The sequence below is a fragment of the Microcaecilia unicolor genome, chromosome 4, assembly GCF_901765095.1.
Source record: "Microcaecilia unicolor chromosome 4, aMicUni1.1, whole genome shotgun sequence".
In the NCBI taxonomy this organism is placed as follows: domain Eukaryota; kingdom Metazoa; phylum Chordata; class Amphibia; order Gymnophiona; family Siphonopidae; genus Microcaecilia; species Microcaecilia unicolor.
In genome coordinates, this window is record NC_044034.1 from 36,966,170 (window position 1) to 36,984,221 (window position 18,052).

The following is an 18,052-nucleotide window of genomic DNA, read 5'->3' on the forward strand; positions in this document are numbered from 1 at the left end:
GGGAGGAAGGCCTACCATTCTTCTATGCTCGTGGCCAAAATCCAGTCTTACCAGCTCTACACGAGCATACACATGCGGAACAATGTGCGGCAGTTGGCGGGCTTGGTTGATGCTCTCCCCCCTGAGCAAGCCAAGCCTTTTCAGGAGGTGGTCAGGCAGCTGAAGGCGTGCAGAAAATTCCTGGCCAGAGGGGTGTATGACACCTTTGATGTTGCGTCCAGGGCCGCTGCTCAAGGTGTGGTGATGCGCAGGCTCTCATGGCTGCGTGCCGCTGACCTGGAGAATAGACTCCAGCAGCGGATTGCGGACTCGCCTTGCCGTGCGGACAACATTTTTGGAGAGAAAGTCGAGCAGGTGGTAGAGCATCTCCACCAGCGGGACACCGCATTCGACAAGTTCTCCCGCCGGCAGCCTTCAGCATCTACCTCTACAGGTAGAAGATTTTTCGGGGGAAGGAAGACTGTTCCCTACTCTTCTGGCAAGCGTAGGTACAATCCTCCTTCTCGACAGCCTGCGGCCCAGGCTAAGCCCCAGCGCGCTCGCTCTCGTCAGCAGCGTGCGCCTCAGCAAGGCCCCTCGGCTCCCCAGCAAAAGCAAGGGGCGAGCTTTTGACTGGCTCCAGCAGAGCATAGCCGAAGTCCAAGTGTCAGTGCCAGGCGACCTGCCAGTCGGAGAGAGGTTGAAAGCTTGTCACCAAAGGTGGCCTCTCATAACCTCCGATCAGTGGGTTCTTCAAATAGTCCAGCAAGGATACACCCTCAATTTGGCTTCAAAACCTCCAAATTGTCCACCGGGAGCTCAGTCTTACAGCTTCCAGCACAAGCAGGTACTTGCAGAGGAACTCTCCGCCCTTCTCAGCGCCAATGCGGTCGAGCCCGTGCCATCCGGGCAAGAAGGGCTGGGATTCTATTCCAGGTACTTCCTTGTGGAAAAGAAAACAGGGGGGATGCGTCCCATCCTAGACCTAAGGGCCCTGAACAAATATCTCGTAAAAGAAAAGTTCAGGATGCTTTCCCTGGGCACCCTTCTTCCATGATTCAGGAAAAAGATTGGCTATGCTCTCTGGACTTGAAGGACGCCTATACACACACATCCCGATACTGCCAGCTCACAGACAGTATCTGCGATTTCAGCTGGGCACACGTCACTTCCAGTACTGTGTGCTACCCTTTGGGCTCGCCTCTGCGCCCAGGGTGTTCACAAAGTGCTTGGCTGTAGTAGCAGCGGCACTTCGCAGGCTGGGGGTGCACGTGTTCCCATATCTCGACGATTGGCTGGTGAAGAACACATCCGAGGCAGGAGCCATGCAGTCCATGCAGATGACTATTCGCCTCCTGGAGCTACTGGGGTTTGTGATAAATTATCCAAAGTCCCACCTTCTCCCAGTGCAGAAACTCGAATTCATAGGAGCTCTGCTGGATTCTCGGACGGCTCGCGCCTATCTTCCAGAGACGAGAGCCAACAACTTCTTGTCCCTCGTCTCGCGGGTGCGAGCGTCCCAGCAGATCACAGCTCGGCAGATGTTGAGATTGCTGGGCCACATGGCCTCCACAGTTCATGTGACTCCCATGGCCCGTCTGCACATGAGATCTGCTCAATGGACCCTAGCCTCCCAGTGGTATCAGGCTGCTGGGGGTCTAGAAGACGTGATCCACCTGTCCACGAGTTTTCTCAAATCCCTGTATTGGTGGACGATTTGGTCCAATTTGACTCTGGGACGTCCTTTCCAAATTCCTCAGCCACAAAAAGTGCTGACCACGGATGCGTCTCTCCTGGGTTGGGGAGCTCATGTCGATGGGCTTCACACCCAAGGAAGCTGGTCCCTCCAGGAACGCGATCTGCAGATCAATCTTCTGGAGTTGCGAGCGATCTGGAACGCTCTGAAGGCTTTCAGAGATCGGCTGTCCCACCAAATTATCCAAATTCAGACAGACAACCAGGTTGCCATGTATTACGTCAACAAGCAGGGGGGCACCGGATCTCGCCCCCTGTGTCAGGAAGCCGTCAGCATGTGGCTCTGGGCTCGCCGTCACGGTATGGTGCTCCAAGCCACATATCTGGCAGGCGTAAACAACAGTCTGGCCGACAGGTTGAGCAGGATTATGCAACCTCACGAGTGGTCGCTCAATTCTCGTGTGGTGCGACAGATCTTCCAGGTGTGGGGCACCCCCTTGGTGGATCTCTTCGCATCTCGAGCCAACCACAAAGTCCCTCAGTTCTGTTCCAGGCTTCAGGCCCACGGCAGACTGGCATCGGATGCCTTCCTCCTGGACTGGGGGGAGGGTCTGCTGTATGCTTATCCTCCCATACCTCTGGTGGGGAAGACTTTGTTGAAACTCAAGCAAGACCGAGGCACCATGATTCTGATTGCTCCTTTTTGGCCGCGTCAGATCTGGTTCCCTCTTCTTCTGGAGTTGTCCTCCGAAGAACCGTGGAGATTGGAGTGTTTTCCGACCCTCATCACACAGGACGAAGGGGCGCTTCTGCATCCCAACCTCCGGTCCCTGGCTCTCACGGCCTGGATGTTGAGAGCGTAGACTTTGCCTCTTTGGATCTGTCAGAGGGTGTCTCCCGCATCTTGCTTGCTTCCAGGAAAGATTCCACTAAGAGGAGTTACTTCTTTCTATGGAGGAGGTTTGCCGTCTGGTGTATCAGCAAGGCCCTAGATCCTCGCTCTTGTCCTACACAGACCCTGCTTGAATACCTTCTGCACTTGTCTGAGTCCGGTCTCAAGACCAACTCTGTAAGGTTCACCTTAGTGCAATCAGTGCATACCATTACCGTGTGGAAGGTAAGCCGATCTCAGGACAGCCTTTAGTTGTTCGCTTCATGAGAGGTTTGCTTTTGTCAAAGCCCCCTGTCAAGCCTCCTACAGTGTCATGGGATCTCAATGTCATTCTCACCCAGCTGATGAAACCTCCTTTTGAGCCACTGAATTCCTGCCATCTGAAGTACTTGACCTGGAAGGTCATTTTCTTGGTGGCAGTTACTTCAGCTCGTAGAGTCAGTGAGCTTCAGGCCCTGGTAGCCCAGGCCCCTTACACCAAATTTCATCATAACAGAGTAGTCCTCCGCACTCACCCTAAGTTCTTGCCAAAGGTTGTGTCGGAGTTCCATCTTAACCAGTCAATTGTCTTGCCAACATTCTTTCCCCGTCCTCATTCCTGCCCTGCTGAACGTCAGCTGCACACATTGGACTGCAAGAGAGCATTGGCCTTCTATCTGGAGCGGACACAGCCCAACAGACAGTCCGCCCAATTGTTTGTTTCTTTTGATCCCAATAGGAGGGGAGTGGCTGTGGGGAAACGCACCATATCCAATTGGCTAGCAGATTGCATTTCCTTCACTTACGCCCAGGCTGGGCTGGCTCTTGAGGGTCATGTCACGGCTCATAATGTTAGAGCCATGGCAGCGTCGGTAGCTCACTTGAAGTCAGCCACTATTGAAGAGATTTGCAAAGCTGCGACGTGGTCATCTGTCCACACATTTACATCTCATTACTGCCTGCAGCAGGATACCCGACGCGACAGTCGGTTCGGGCAGTCAGTTCTTCAGAACCTGTTTGGGCTTTAGGATCCAACTCCACCCCCCGAGGGCCCTGTTGTTCTGTTCCAGGCTGCACTCTCAGTTAGTTGGTAAATTTTTTAGGTCAATCTCAGTTATGTCCTCGCCGTTGCGAGGCCCAATTGACCATGGTTGTTGTTTTGAGTGAGCCTGGGGGCTAGGGATACCCCATCAGTGAGAACAAGCAGCCTGCTTGTCCTCGGAGAAAGCGAATGCTACATACCTGTAGAAGGTATTCTCCGAGGACAGCAGGCTGATTGTTCTCACAAACCCGCCCGCCTCCCCTTTGGAGTTGTGTCTTCCCTTGTATTGTCTTGCTACATACTGGACTGGCCGGCTCGAGCCGGTTTCGGGTGGGAAGACGGCCGCGCATGCGCGGTGTGCATGGGCGCGCGAGGACTAGCAAAGGCCTTTGCTAGTGAAGATTCCGATGGAGGGGGCTGCCGTGGACGTCAACCCATCAGTGAGAACAATCAGCCTGCTGTCCTCGGAGAATACCTTCTACAGGTATGTAGCATTCGCTGGGGGGGGGGGGGGGGGGGTGGGCCTGGGTCCGCCTGCCTGAAGTGCATTGCACCCACTAAAACTGCTCCAAGGACCTGCATACTGCTGTGATGGACCTGAGTATGACATTTGAGGCTGGCACAAAATATTTTTAAAGATGTTTTTTGAGGGTGGGAGGGGGGTTAGTGACCACTGGGGGAGTAAGGGGAGGTGGTCCCCGATTCTCTCCAGTGGTCATCTGGTCAGTTGGGGCACTTTTTGAGACTTGGTCCTGAAAATAAATGGACCAAGTTAAGCCGGCGAAATGCTCGTCAGAACCAGCCATCTTTTTTCCATTATCAGGCGAAGCCGGCCATCTCGAAACCACACCCCGCCCCCGCCCCGCCTTTGCTACTCTGACGAAACGCCACCTTGAAGTTTGGCCAGCTCCATGACGGAATGCAGTTGAAGCTGGCCAAAATCGGTTTTCGATTATAGCAATTTGGCCGGGTTCAGGAGATGGCCGGCCATTTCCTGATTTGTGTCGGAAGATTGCCGGCGATCTCTTTCGAAAATAAGCTGGATAGTAACATAGTAAATGACGGCAGATAAAGACCTGAATGGTCTATCCAGTCTGCCCAACAAGATAAACTCATTTTACATGGTATGTAATACTTTATATGTATATCCGAGTTTGATTTGTCCCTGCCTTTCTCAGGACACAGACCGTAGAAGTCCGCCCTGCACCGGTTTTGTTCTCCAAATACTGGCGTCGCCACCCAATGTCCACTAAGATTCCATAGATCCATTACTTCTAAACAGGATTCCTTTGTGTTTATCCCACACATGTTTGAATTCCATTACCGTTTTCAGCTCCACCATCTCTCGCAGGAGGGCATTCCATGTATCCACCACCCTCTCCTTGAAAAATACTTCCTGACATTACTCCTGAGTCTGCTCCCCTTCAACCTCAATTCATGTCCTCTAGTTATAACAACTTCCCATCTCCAGAAAAGGTTTGTTTGCGAATTAATACCTTTCAAGTATTTGAACATCTGTATCATGTCACCCCTTTTTCTCCTTTCCTCCAAGGTATACATGTTCAGGTCAGCAAGTCTCTCTTTGTACGGTTTGCAATGCAAATCCCATTCCATTTTTGTAGCTTTTCTTTGCACCACTTCCAGTCTTTTACATCTTTAGCCAGATAAGCCTGCAAAACTGAACACAATACTCCAAGTGGGGCCTCGCCAACGGCTTGTAGAGGGGCATCAACACCTCCTTTCTTCTGCTGGTTATACCCTTCTCTATGCAGCCTAGCATCCTTCTAGCCATGGCCGTCGCCTTGTCACATTGTTTTTTCACCGTCATATCCTTCGACACCAACACCCCAAGGTCTCTCTCCTGAGTCGAGCTTACTAATCTCTCCCTTCCTATTTAGTATCTCTCTTTTGGGTTTCTACACCCCAAATGCATCACTCTGAACTTTTTGGCATTAAATTTTAACTCTGAGAGATATTGCTATTTAATACCAGTGAACTTATCATTAAAATCTAGGACATTTAAAATAATGTTTTTTAAAATGTGCAGTGATCAGTTCATATTGCTGTTGTGCTCTTATACCGTATAATGACGGTTAAGTCTTATAGCACCACAACCATAATACATCACAGCACTGGACCTGCCTCGCCTCCCCTCTATTTTACGTTGTATCTCTTCTATGCAACAGTGCTTATGGTTATATCTATACTCAATAGTAAAACTCTGCGTGACTTATCTTGGGCAGTCCCGTGCTCCTGTTGTGGGCTACTGTGGATGTTTTCTTTCCACCTATCGTGTCCGTGCTTATCAGTGATTTAAAAACAGTCTTAAAGTATCCTCTATAGTTGTTGTTCCCAACGTGGGGCCACGTTTCACCTCGCGGCGTCTTCAGGAGAACTTTAATACTTCTCTGCTTTCATACTTAACTTCTATGAAACCTAATTGTGGTCATACTGGGAGGCAAAATGTCTTCAAGTTTCCTCCTCCAACTCGCACTCCGAGAGGGGAGATGAGGCAGGTCCAGTGCTGTGATGTATTATGGTTGTAGTGCTATAAGATTTAACCGTCATTGTACGGTATAAGAGCACAACAGCAACACGAACTGAGCACTGCATATTTTAAAAAAAATGTTCTACACTTTAATGATAAGTTCACTGGTATTAAATAGCAATATCTCTCAGAGTTTAATAGTACCAGGTTGGAGAAGTTTGTACCCTAAGAGGAGTATTAAATATTAACTGCTAGACCCTCGCCCATTCTTCTAACTTTCGGAGATCCCTTCTCATTGTTTCTACTCCCTCCAGGGTAACCACTCTATTGGCTATCTTCGTGTCATCCACAAAAAGGCAAACCTTTTCTTCCAACCCTTCTGCAATATCTCTCACAAATATATTAAAGAAAATGGGCCCCAGCACCGACCCCTGAGGAACCCCACTGCTCACCATCCTTTCCTCCGAGTGGATTCCATTACCACCACCCTCTGCCACCTGTCGGTCAACCAGTTTTCTATCCAGTTCACCACTTTCAGTCCTAAGTTCAGCCCTTTCAGCTTATTCACAAGTTTTCTGTGTGGAGGACCATATCAAAGGCTTTGCTGAATTCCAAGTAGATTACATCTAGCACATGACCTTCATCCATTTCTTTTGTCACCCAGTCAAAGAAGTCAATGAGATTTGTTTGGCAGGATTTTCCTTTGGTAAAGCCATGTTGCTTCAGGTCCTGTAACCCATTGTTGTCTTCTAGAAAATGAACTATCCTTTCTTTCAGCAGCGACTCCATTATTTTCCTACTACCGATGTGAGACTTACCAGTCTGTAGTTTTCCACTTCTTCCCCGTCTCCACTTTTGTGAAGGCGGGACCACATCCGCTCGTCTCCAATCCTGAAGAATCTCTCCCGTCTCTAAAGATCTATTAATTAAATCTTTAAGAGGTCCCGCCAGGACCTCCCTGAGCTCCCTCAGTATCCTGGAATATATCCCATCCGGCCCATAGCTTCGTCCACCTTCAGATTCTCCAGCTGTTTATAAACTTATCTTCCATAAATGGCGCAGTATCCACTTCATTCCCAATATTCCTTCAGCAGCCAACCGCGGTCCTTCACCAGGATTTTCCTCCTTGAACACTGAAGAGAAGTAATTGTTTAGCATATTCGCTTTATCCTCCTCACTTTCCACATAACCACATAATCATTCTCATTATCTTTCAGTCTCGCAATTCCATTCCTATCTTTTCTCCCTTTCTCCAATATACCTGAAAAAGGTCTGTCACCTCTCTTTACATCTTTAGCCATTTTTCTTCCACTTGCTCTTTCGCTAGCCGTATTTCCCTCTTCACTTCTTTAATCCGATAATCTTTTCCATGATCCTCATAGTATATAAGTACATAAGTATTGCCATACTGGGAAAGACCAAAGATCCATCAAGCCCAGCATCCTGTTTCCAACAGTGGCCAATCCAGGTCACAAATACCTGGCAAGATCCCAAAAAGTACAAAACATTCTATACTGCTTATCCCAGAAATAGTGGATTTTCCTGAAGTCAATTTATAATGGTCTATGGACTTTTTAAATTCCACTAAGCTAACCGCCTTTACCACATTCTGTGGCAACGAATTCCAGAGTTTAATTACACATTGAGTGAAGAAAAAGTTTCTCCGATTCGTTTTAAATTTACTACATTGTAGCTTCATTGCATGTCCCCTAGTCCTAGTATTTTTGGAAAGCGTAAACCAGATGCTTCACAATCTACCCGTTCCACTCCACTCATTATTTTATAGACCTCTATCATATCTCTCCTCAGCTGCCTTTTCTCCAAGTGAAGAGCCCTAGCTGCTTTAGCCTTTCCTCATAGGAAGTCATCCCTTTATAATTTTCGTCGCCCTTCTCTGCACCTTTTCTAATTCCACTATATCTTTTTTGAGATACAGCGACCAGAATTGAACACAATATTTGAGGTGCGGGTCGCACCATGGTGCGATACAAAGGCATTATAACATCCTCATTTTTGTTTTCCATTCCTTTCCTAATAATACCTAACATTCTATTTCCTTTCTTAGCCGCAGCAGCACACTGAGCAGAAGGTTTCAACGTATCATCAACGACGACACCCTAGATCCCTTCTTGGTCTGTGACTCCTATCGTGGAACCTTGCATGACATAGCTATATTTGGGTTCCTCTTTCCCACATGCATCACTTTGCACTTGCTCACATTAAACGTCATCTGCCATTTAGACGCCCAGTCTCGTAAGGTCCTTTTTGTAATTTTTCACAATCCTCCCGCGATTTAACGACTTTGAATAAACTTTGTGTCATCAGCAAATTTAATTATCTCACTAGTTACCTCCCATCTCCAGGTCATTTATAAATATGTTAAAAAACAGCGGTCCCAGCACAGAGCCCTGGGGAACCCCACTAACTACCCTTCTCCATTGAGACTACTGACCATTTAACCCTACTCTCTGTTTTCTATCTTTTACCAGTTTTTAATCCACAATAGAACACTACCTCCAATCCAATGACTCTCCAATTCCTCTGGAGTCTTTCATGAGGTACTTTGTCAAACGCCTTCTGAAAATCCAGATACACAATATCAACCGGCTCACCTTTATCCACATGTTTGTTCACCCCTTCAAAGAAATGTGGTAAATTGGTGAGGCAAGATTTCCCTTCACTAAATCCATGTTGACTTTGTCTCATTAATCCATGCTTTTTGAATATGCTCTGTAATTTTGTTCTTTATAATAGTCTCTACCATTTTGCCCGGCACCGACATCAGACTCACCGGTCTATAATTTCCCGGATCTCCTCTTGAACCTTTTTAAAAAAAACCGGCGTTACATTGGCCACCCTCCAATCTTCCGGTACCACACAAGATTTAAGGATAAATTACATATTACCTAATAATAACTCCGCAAGTTCATTTTTCAGTTCTATCAGTACTCTGGGATGAATACCATATGGTCCAGGAGATTTGCTACTCTTCAGTTTGTAGAACTGCCCCATTACATCCTCCAGGTTTACAGAGAATTCATTAAGTTTCTCCGACTCGTCAGCTTCGAATACCATTTCTGGCACCAGTATCTCACCCAAATCTTCCTCAGTGAAGACCGAAGCAGAGAATTCATTTAATCTGAACAAGTGCAGTGCGCTGTAGTGAAAACGTATAGAATAATACAAATAAACACTACAGCTAGATCATAATGTTGTGTTGGTGTTGGCAGAGAAAAAGCCCTCAGAAACCGCTGGCAAAGAAGGTCTGCGGTTTAGTGCAAGGTTATGTTTGATTCAGTTCATAACTCTTGCAGCGTTTCTATCATTGGGCAAAAAACTCTGTAACCACAGGGGCTATATTTAAGCCTCAAATGAAATAAGACTGACTAACAGCAATGATTTATATATCGTCAGGCCCTGCTAATGGCCCGAAACACATCAGCAAATCAGCAAAAAAAGAAAACTTAGCTTTTGAAACTGAGATCAAGCACTCGTCTTTTTCCCGTTCGACGGGGATCACCGTTTCACCTAAGAACGCGGCTTCATCAGGAACGGAGTGCTAGTATGCTGAAGTCAGCTGCAGCTCCAGAGTCTCCGGCAGGCCGGAGACTCTGGAGCTGCAGCTGACTTCAGCATACTAGCACTCCGTTCCTGATGAAGCCGCGTTCTTAGGTGAAACGGTGATCCCCGTCGAACGGAAAAAGACGAGTGCTTGATCTCAGTTTCAAAAGCTAAGTTTTCTTTTTTGCTGATTTGCTGATGTGTTTCGGGCCATTAGCAGGGCCTGACGATATATCAAATCATTGCTGTTAGTCAGTCTTATTTCATTTGAGGCTTAAATATAGCCCTGTGGTTACAGAGTTTTTTGCCCAATGATAGAAACGTGCAAGAGTTATGAACTGAATCAAACATAACCTTGCACTAAACCGCAGACCTTCTTTGGCCAGCGGTTTCTGAGGGCTTTTTCTCTGCCAACACCAACACAACATTTATGATCTAGGCTGTAGTGTTTATTTTGTATAATCATTTAATCTCTCTGCTACGGCTTTGTCTTCCCTGATTGCCCCTTTTACTCCTTGGTCATCTAGCGGTCCAACCCATTCTTTTGCCAGCTTCCTGCTTTTAATAAACCTAAAAAAAATTTAACTTTGTATTTTGGCCCTCCAACGCAAACTTTTTTTTGAAGTCCCTCTTTGCCTTCCTTATCAGCACTTTGCATTTGACTTGACATTCCTTATGCTGTTTTTTTATTATTTTCAGTCGGTTCCTTCTTCCATTTTCTGAAGGATTTTCTTTTAGCTCTAATAGCTTCCTTCACCTCACTTTTTAACCATGCTGGCTGTTGTTTGGTCTTCCGTCCTTCTTTTTAATTGCTGATAGATTTGGCCTGGGCTTCCAGGATGGTATTTTGAACAGCATCCACTCTGATGTAAATCTTTGACCCTTGCAGCGCTCCTCTAAGTTTTTTTTCACCGTTCTTCTCATTTTAATGTAGTCTCCTTTTTTAAAGTTAAACACTAACCTTATTTGATTCTCCTATGTATACTTACTTCAACGCTAATATCAAATCCGATCATATTATGATCACTGTTATCAAGCGGCCCCAGCACCATTACCTCCCGCACCAGATCATGCGCTCCACTAAGGACTAGGTCTAGAATTTTCCTTCTCTTGTCGGCTCCTGTACCAGCTGCTCCATGAAGCAGTCCTTGATTCACTTCAAGGAATTTGACCTCTGTAGCGTGCCCCTGATGTTACATTTATCCAGTCCATATCGGGGTAATTGAAATCACCCATTATTATTGTGTTGCCCAGTTTGTTTGCGTCCCTAATTTCCTTTAACATTTCTGCATCCGTCTGTTCATCCTGGCCAGGCGGACAGTAGTACACTCCTGTCACTATCCTTTAACCCTTTACACATGGACTTTCAATCCACTAGTGATTCGAAGAAGTGTTTTGTTTCCTGCAGAATTTCAATCTATTTGATTCAGGCTGTCGTAATATACAATGCTACCCCTCCACCAATTCGATCCACCCTGTCACTGTGATATAAATTTGTACCCCGGTATGACCAGTGTCCACTGGTTATCCTCCTTCCACCAGGTCTCAGAGATGCCTATTATCTTGCGTTCTTTTGTATTTCTTGAACAATGCCTCTTTTGCTCTTATTTTTTCAGCTACTTGGTTGGAGAACCATATAGGCTTTCTGTTTCTCTTGGTTTTGCTTACTTTCCTCGTGTAAAGATCAGTTGCCATATTTATAGCAGCCTTCAGCTTTGACCACTGATGTTCCACTTCCCTTGGCCTTCCCACTCAACAGCTCCTTTTTCAGGTATTCCCCACATGTTATCAAAACAGTAACATCTGAAATCCAGTACATTTAGTTTTGTGCGTCCACACTTCGCCTTGACCATTGCTCCCTTACCTTGTCTGCTGAACCTCCTAAAACCCACTACCCCCAACTGTACACCACTATCATAGCCCTATGGGTGAAGGGGCACCTATATGTGGGTACAGTGAGTTTCTGGTGAGTTTTGGAGGGCTCACAGTTTCCTCCACAAGTGTAACAGGTAGGGGGAGGTAGAAGTCTGGGTCCTCCTGTCTGCAGTGCACTGCCCCCACCACTAGAACTACTCCAGAGACCTGCATACTGTTCTTATGGACCTGAGTATAACCATCTGAGGCTTGGCACAGAGACTGGCAAATAATGTTTTTTCATCACATTTTCGGGGGTGGAAGGAGGTTAGTGACCACTGTGGGAATAAGGGAGGTCCATCCCTGATTCTGTAGTCATCTGGTTATTTAGGGCACCTATTTGTGCCTTATTTGTTATAAAAAACAGGTCTGGCTCAACACGTTCTTAGTTTTAGTCCTGGATGTTTTTGTTTTTCTTCCATATGGGTGGAAAAACGTCTAAGTCTCAGGAACACCCAAGTCCCGCCCTGAACACACCTCTGACACATCCCCTTGAGATTTGGATGCACTTCTGATGGACTTAAAGAAAAAACGTCTAAAATATGTTCGAAAATACGGATTTGGACGTTTTGTGAGAAAAAAACGTCCAATGCTGCTTTATGCCACTTTTTAGAGGAATGCCCTTGATCTGTTAGGGGAGCAATTCCTGGCTGTGATATATCTGATTGTTATTTTTTATTTCTGATTAGAAAGTATGGGTTATGGTAGTTTTTCCTGGGAGGGGTTGGCTGGAGATATTGTTGCTGGCGATTACTTGATAGATCTGCGGGGAGCCATATAACTAGAAACAAGGACAAGGGCAACAGGAGAAGCATGGTACATATTTTGTGGTGTTTTCTGTCACTTAAAGTGAGAGGGTTAAACTCCCCAAGAGACACATCATATTCAAAGAACTGGAATATTGAAAGCACATATTGTAATGATACAAACAATCATAAAGGTATAATAGAGTTGTATATCAGTACAATGTCTCAGTCCTGCAAAAACTTTAAGACAAACCCAATTTCAAAAACGTATGCAGAGAACAAAAGATCTCACAGATACAGCACTCTTAGCACTCCCAATTACACAATATGAAATGGTTTAGACTAGAAGCTGTCACTGTCAACGGTCATATATCTCTATGATGGTATTACAACAAAGTTTCTCTCCTTTAGTAATTTGTATATATGCAGTAATTATGGGAGACGTGATGGCTTTGAATTGGCATAGTGAGTTTGGGTTTTTCTGAGAGGCAAAGACTGAAAATTTTACAAGCCCCTTCATTAAATTCCTTGGAAAATTCTGGCACTGGTAGTTCAGAATGGATGAATTGTTATAGCGGTTAAAATTGTTAGTCCAGTTGCAATTTATGCACTTAGTTTCCACACCTGCTGTTCATCATACACAAATTTTTCTATATTAATTTGTGTATATGCACATATTTAAAAAAATGCATAAATCAGATGCCTCCTCAATCCTGTTTCCAGGAATGCCTCCACTCAGTTTGGATAAATTTACACATATGCAGGCTGTATACATTTTTATTTTTGTTACATTTGTACCCCACACTTTCCCACTCATGGCAGGCTCAATGCAGCTTACATATTGTATACAGGTACTTATTTGTACCTGGGGCAATGGAGGGTTAAGTGACTTGCCCAGAGTCACAAGGAGCTGCCTGTGCCTGAAGTGGGAATTGAACTCAGTTCCTCAGGACCAGAGTCCACCACCCTAACCATTAGGCCACACATATCATGTTTATTGGATTTGCAGTTTTATAAATGCCTGTTTCTTTGCGTGAAGTACTGCTTTACATGCAAAAAAGACATTTAAAATTGTCCTTCAAGGGGGTGATTTTATAGAGTATTTTCCTCATGTAAAGCATGTTTCACATGCAGAAAAGGCTTCTTTGAAAGTTACTACTAATCATTTCTATAGTGCTACTAGACGTACACAGAGCTCTACACATTATATGTCCCTAGAGAGCTCACAATCTAACCTTTTTATGTACCTGGAGCAATGGAGGGGTAGGTGACTTGCCCAAGGTCACAAGGAGCTGCACTGGGGATTGAACCCAGATCGGCAGGATCAAAGCCCCCTGCACTAACCATTAAGCTACTCCTCCACACAAGTTACACAGGTGTTAAAAAAAAATACAACTAGGGCTGGTTCTGTGCCTAGTTTATAAAGGCACATAGGGACCGTGGCTTAAAATAGTTCCATTTTCAAAACTGACATACGCATCCTGTTTATAAAATAAGCCCCCATGTGTATACTTGTATTAAGGAGGTGAGAGCTATCCCAATGAAGAGAAATGCTAAAATGTTAAATGCCTTTGTTGGGAGTACATACACACTACTGATTTAAACTTGCTTTTGACTCTCTTGGGTGTCCATTTTGGTGGCTAAGTATTTCTTTTCTTTTTGTGCAGTGACTGACTTTAAAGTTGTGAAAAAGGAAGTTATGAAAATTGGCATTAGTTTCACTCCAGTTGTTGACTTGTTAATTGTGTTTATAAGCTTCTATAGGGAACACTTTAATGAAATGACTTTACTGTGTAAATCCACAATTTTTTTTTCCAGGTGATATCCCCATTGTGCCGCTCAATTTCGTAGCACTTTCCCTGTGGTGTATGTTTGACAGGGATATAGTGGAAGGATGTGTGCGAGAGACTGTTCAAGTTTTGTCAAAGTCTATTGCTACCAAAAAACCTGTGGAATTTAATTTCAAGGGGCTTGGATTGCTCATGTTCAGAGACTGCAAAGTGAAAATGAAATTTTACAAAGAGTTCCTCAACTCGATGGATGGCAGTGGGAATTTGGTACAAGCTCTTTCAAATGTAAGTGTAAACTTTACCTGAGCATTATTTGTTTTTATATTTTGGCTTATGACCAAATGAGTCAAGTGTGTTCTAAATCTCTTATGAGCCTGGGTAAGCCAATGCATCTCCCTGTGCGTTAGTTTGCAATCTAAATTGTAATGCTTTTCATGCTAAATAAGATCCAAACAATTATGTCTCTCCACAGATAGCAGACACAAAATTGTTGGATCTTGTTTTGAATGAAATGCACTGTATCAATCCTGATTCTTATTAGATGTAGGGAACAATAGAAGCATTTTAACAATGTTATTATATTTATTATTAGTAATTGACAAGACTTGGTTATGGGCTGTTAGTAGTGCTAATGGCCCTGGGATTTGAAGAACAGGGTATCAGACTAATGAGCCACACACCTAGAGGAAATGCTGTGTCGCTGACTACTAATTGTTCTGCCTTATTAAAGAGAAACACTCCTCTGAGGGTCCTCATTGATCCAGGTAAAAGTGAAACTCCAGGGTCAGTCTAGTCACTACAAGTGTTATTTGCTGGCATAGCAGCATCGGGGAAGTGCTTCTTGAAACTTTGCCTGTTTTGCTTACCTTTTTTTTTATTCTTGAACCTGTACATTATGGACTTCTGGCCCCACTGGTTCTCAATCAAGTTCACTCCAGATTTTGCCTCACAGGTTCATCTTTTGTCATGGAACTCTATGCTTCTTCATGAATTTCAGTCCTAAGTTTTTTCCAGAACAGTTTGTCCAGCTCTATACCACTCACTGTATTATTACTTTTGGCCGTTGCCGCACAGTGGGCAGAATTGTATTGTCTACAACAAAATCTAGATCTTATTCTTGGGTGCTGACCCCCCAAGGTGGACCCTAGCATCAGGTAACTATGATTCGGATTATTCTTCCCAATGTGCATCACTTTGCATTTGTCCACATTACATTTCATCTGCCATTTGGATGCCCAGTCTTCTAATTTCCTAAGGTCTTCCTGCAATATTTCACAGTCCGCTCATGTTTTAACAACTTTGAATAGTTTTGTGTTATGTGCAAATTTAATCATTTCACTCCTTGTTCTAATTTCCAGATCATTTATAAATATATTAAATAACATTGGTCCCAGTACAGATCCCTGCAGCACTCCACCCTCCTCCATTGAGAGAAAGGACTATTTAACCCTACCTTCTGTTTTCTGTCCAATAACCAATTCATAATCCACAATAGAATATTGTCTCCTATCCCATGACTTTAGTAGAATGTTCTCCGAGGACAAGCAGGCTGCTTGTTCTCACATGTGGGTGACGTCCAACGGTAGCCCCAGGACCGGAGAATCTCCCTAGCAACAAAGGTTTGCTAGCCTCGCGCTCCCGTGCGCACTACGCATGCGTGACCATCTTCCCACCCGCAGCGCGAGTGTGCTCCTCAGTCTTGTTTTTTCTGCGGCTCAGGACGCTGCTTTGCTGCTGTTCTCTGCCCCAGAGACCTTCTCGCTGCGGTTCTACAAGTCTTTGTGAGTTTTTTCGCCATATTTCGGCTCTGTTCGAATTTTCTCGGTTTTTACTTTCAAAAAAAAAGTTTCCTTTATTTTTCGGTAGTTTGCTCCCGTTAAGTTTTCTTTTCTTTTTCATTAGCGACCATTTTGGGCCGCCCGCGCGGTTCTTTTTCCCTTTTTCCATTTGGTGCTACTTTGTCAGGCACCATCGCGTTCGACCTCGCCGGCACGATTTTTCCGCCCATGTCCGTGAAGTCTACCAGCAGCTTCAAAAGCTGCATGCAGTGCAGCCGGACCATTTCGCTCACTGACAGACACGCTTCGTGTCTTCGGTGTTTGGGAGCTGATCATCGTCCCAACGCCTGTATGCTGTGCCTCCAGTTAAAGAAGAGGACTCAGGCGGCGAGATTGGCTCAGTGGAACTCTTTGTTCGGAGCCAGGTCCGGTTATTCGGTATCGACGGAGCCAGCGGTACCGAGGTCATCGCAGGCATCGATGTCAGTATTGGAGGGTGCATCGACGTCCGGAGCGCAGGTGAGAGCTGTCCAGGAGTCCCATGCTAGTAGCAGTGAACGATCGAGCGGGTCTCCACCTGTCTCGAGGGCTCCTGTTCTGCAGGCCCCCCGGGATTGACCTTCTTCGGACCCAGCCCCGAGGAGACGTGTGGATTCCACGTCCTCCTCTTTGGTACCGGAGGGTACCGTTGGCATGCTTCGAGCGAAAGCTAAGAAGCATCATCATCGGTCACCTTCCTGTCACGGTACCGAGAGCTCCGGGATGCCAAAGGATTCGGCACCCGAGAAGCGCCGACGCTGGGAGGACCGCTCACCCTCCATTCAGGAGGTGTCGGTGCGCTGTATTCTGGGCAGCCCGGTACCGCCTCCGCGCTCCAGGCAGGTTCTGACATCGTCACCTGTACCGGCTCCCTTGCCTTTCTCTACAGCCACTCTGAACGAGAGCCTCCGAGCATTCTACCAGAGATCCTGGGAGAGCTGTTGCGTCCATCTCCGGTACCCTCGGTGCTTGCGCCGTCGGTACTGTCTGTTTCGGTACTGCCGGTGCTTGCGCCGTCGGTACCATTGAGAGAGGCGGCGGTGGGCTCCTCGCCCGTGGTGGTGCCGGTATCGGCTGCCACCTAGGTTGACTCCCTGCCGACGTCGTTGGAGGAAGCTTCATCGCCTGCGGCACCGGAGTCTTCCTCTCAACAGCATCACGAAGGACATCGTTCCTCCACGTCGAGGCGGGCCCGGCTTCAGACTGAAGTTCACGAACTCGTGTCCGATACCGAGGGGACTTGTGGTCTTCCCTCTGATCCTACTCCCTCAGCTGAGAGGAAGCTTTCTCCCCCGGAGAGCCTTTCCTTCTCATTTATCCGGGAAATGTCTACGGCTATTCCCTTCCCTGTGGAGACTGTGGACAAGCCCAGGGCTGAGATGTTCAAGGTCCTGGACTATCCATCACCTCCTAAGGAATCGTCCACTGTTCCTCTTCATAATGTCCTCAAACAGACATTGATGACGAACTGGGCGAAACCATTACCTATTCCCCACATTCCCAAGAAGATTGAGTCCCAGTACTGAATCCACGGGGTTCCAGAGTTGATGAAGACCCAATTGCCTCATGACTCTGGTGTGGTGGATTTGGCCCTTAAGAAGGCCAAGAGTTCTAGGGATTACGCCTCGGTGCCCCCTGGGCTTGAGTCTAGAAGGATTCTTTTGGGCGGAAGGCCTACCATTCTGCTATGCTCGTGTCCAAAATTCAGTCTTACCAGCTCTACACAAGCATTCACTTGTGGAACAATGTGCAGCAGTTGGCGGACTTGGTTGATAAGCTCCCATCGGAGCAGGCCAAGCCGTTTCAGGAGGTGGTCAGGCAGCTGAAGGCATGTCGTAAATTCCTGTCCAGGGGTGCTTACGATACTTTTGATGTTGCATCCAGGGCCGCTGCTCAGGGTATAGTGATGCGCAGACTCTCATGGCTGCATGCCACTGACCTGGACAGTAGAGTCCAGAAGCATGTGGCGGATGCCCCTTGCCGGGGGGATAACATTTTTGGCGAGAAAGTCGAACAGGTGGTAGAGCAGCTCCACCAGCGGGACACTGCTTTTGACAAACTCTCCCACCGGGCGCCTTCAGCATCTACCTCCACTGGTAGACATTTTTATGGGGGAAGGAGGAATGCTTCCTATGCTTTCAATAAACGT

At 46.3% G+C, this 18,052-nt stretch overlaps 1 protein-coding gene across 1 annotated transcript in view; it reads left to right on the forward strand.

Annotated features, from left to right (window-relative positions):
- The window catches only part of CCDC81 (coiled-coil domain containing 81), a 251,340-nt gene that overhangs the window by 48,947 nt on the left and 184,341 nt on the right, over positions 1–18,052 (forward strand). The window contains 1 exon segment of the mRNA XM_030200151.1: positions 14,115–14,371. Within this exon segment, the coding sequence (XP_030056011.1) occupies positions 14,115–14,371 (257 nt within the window).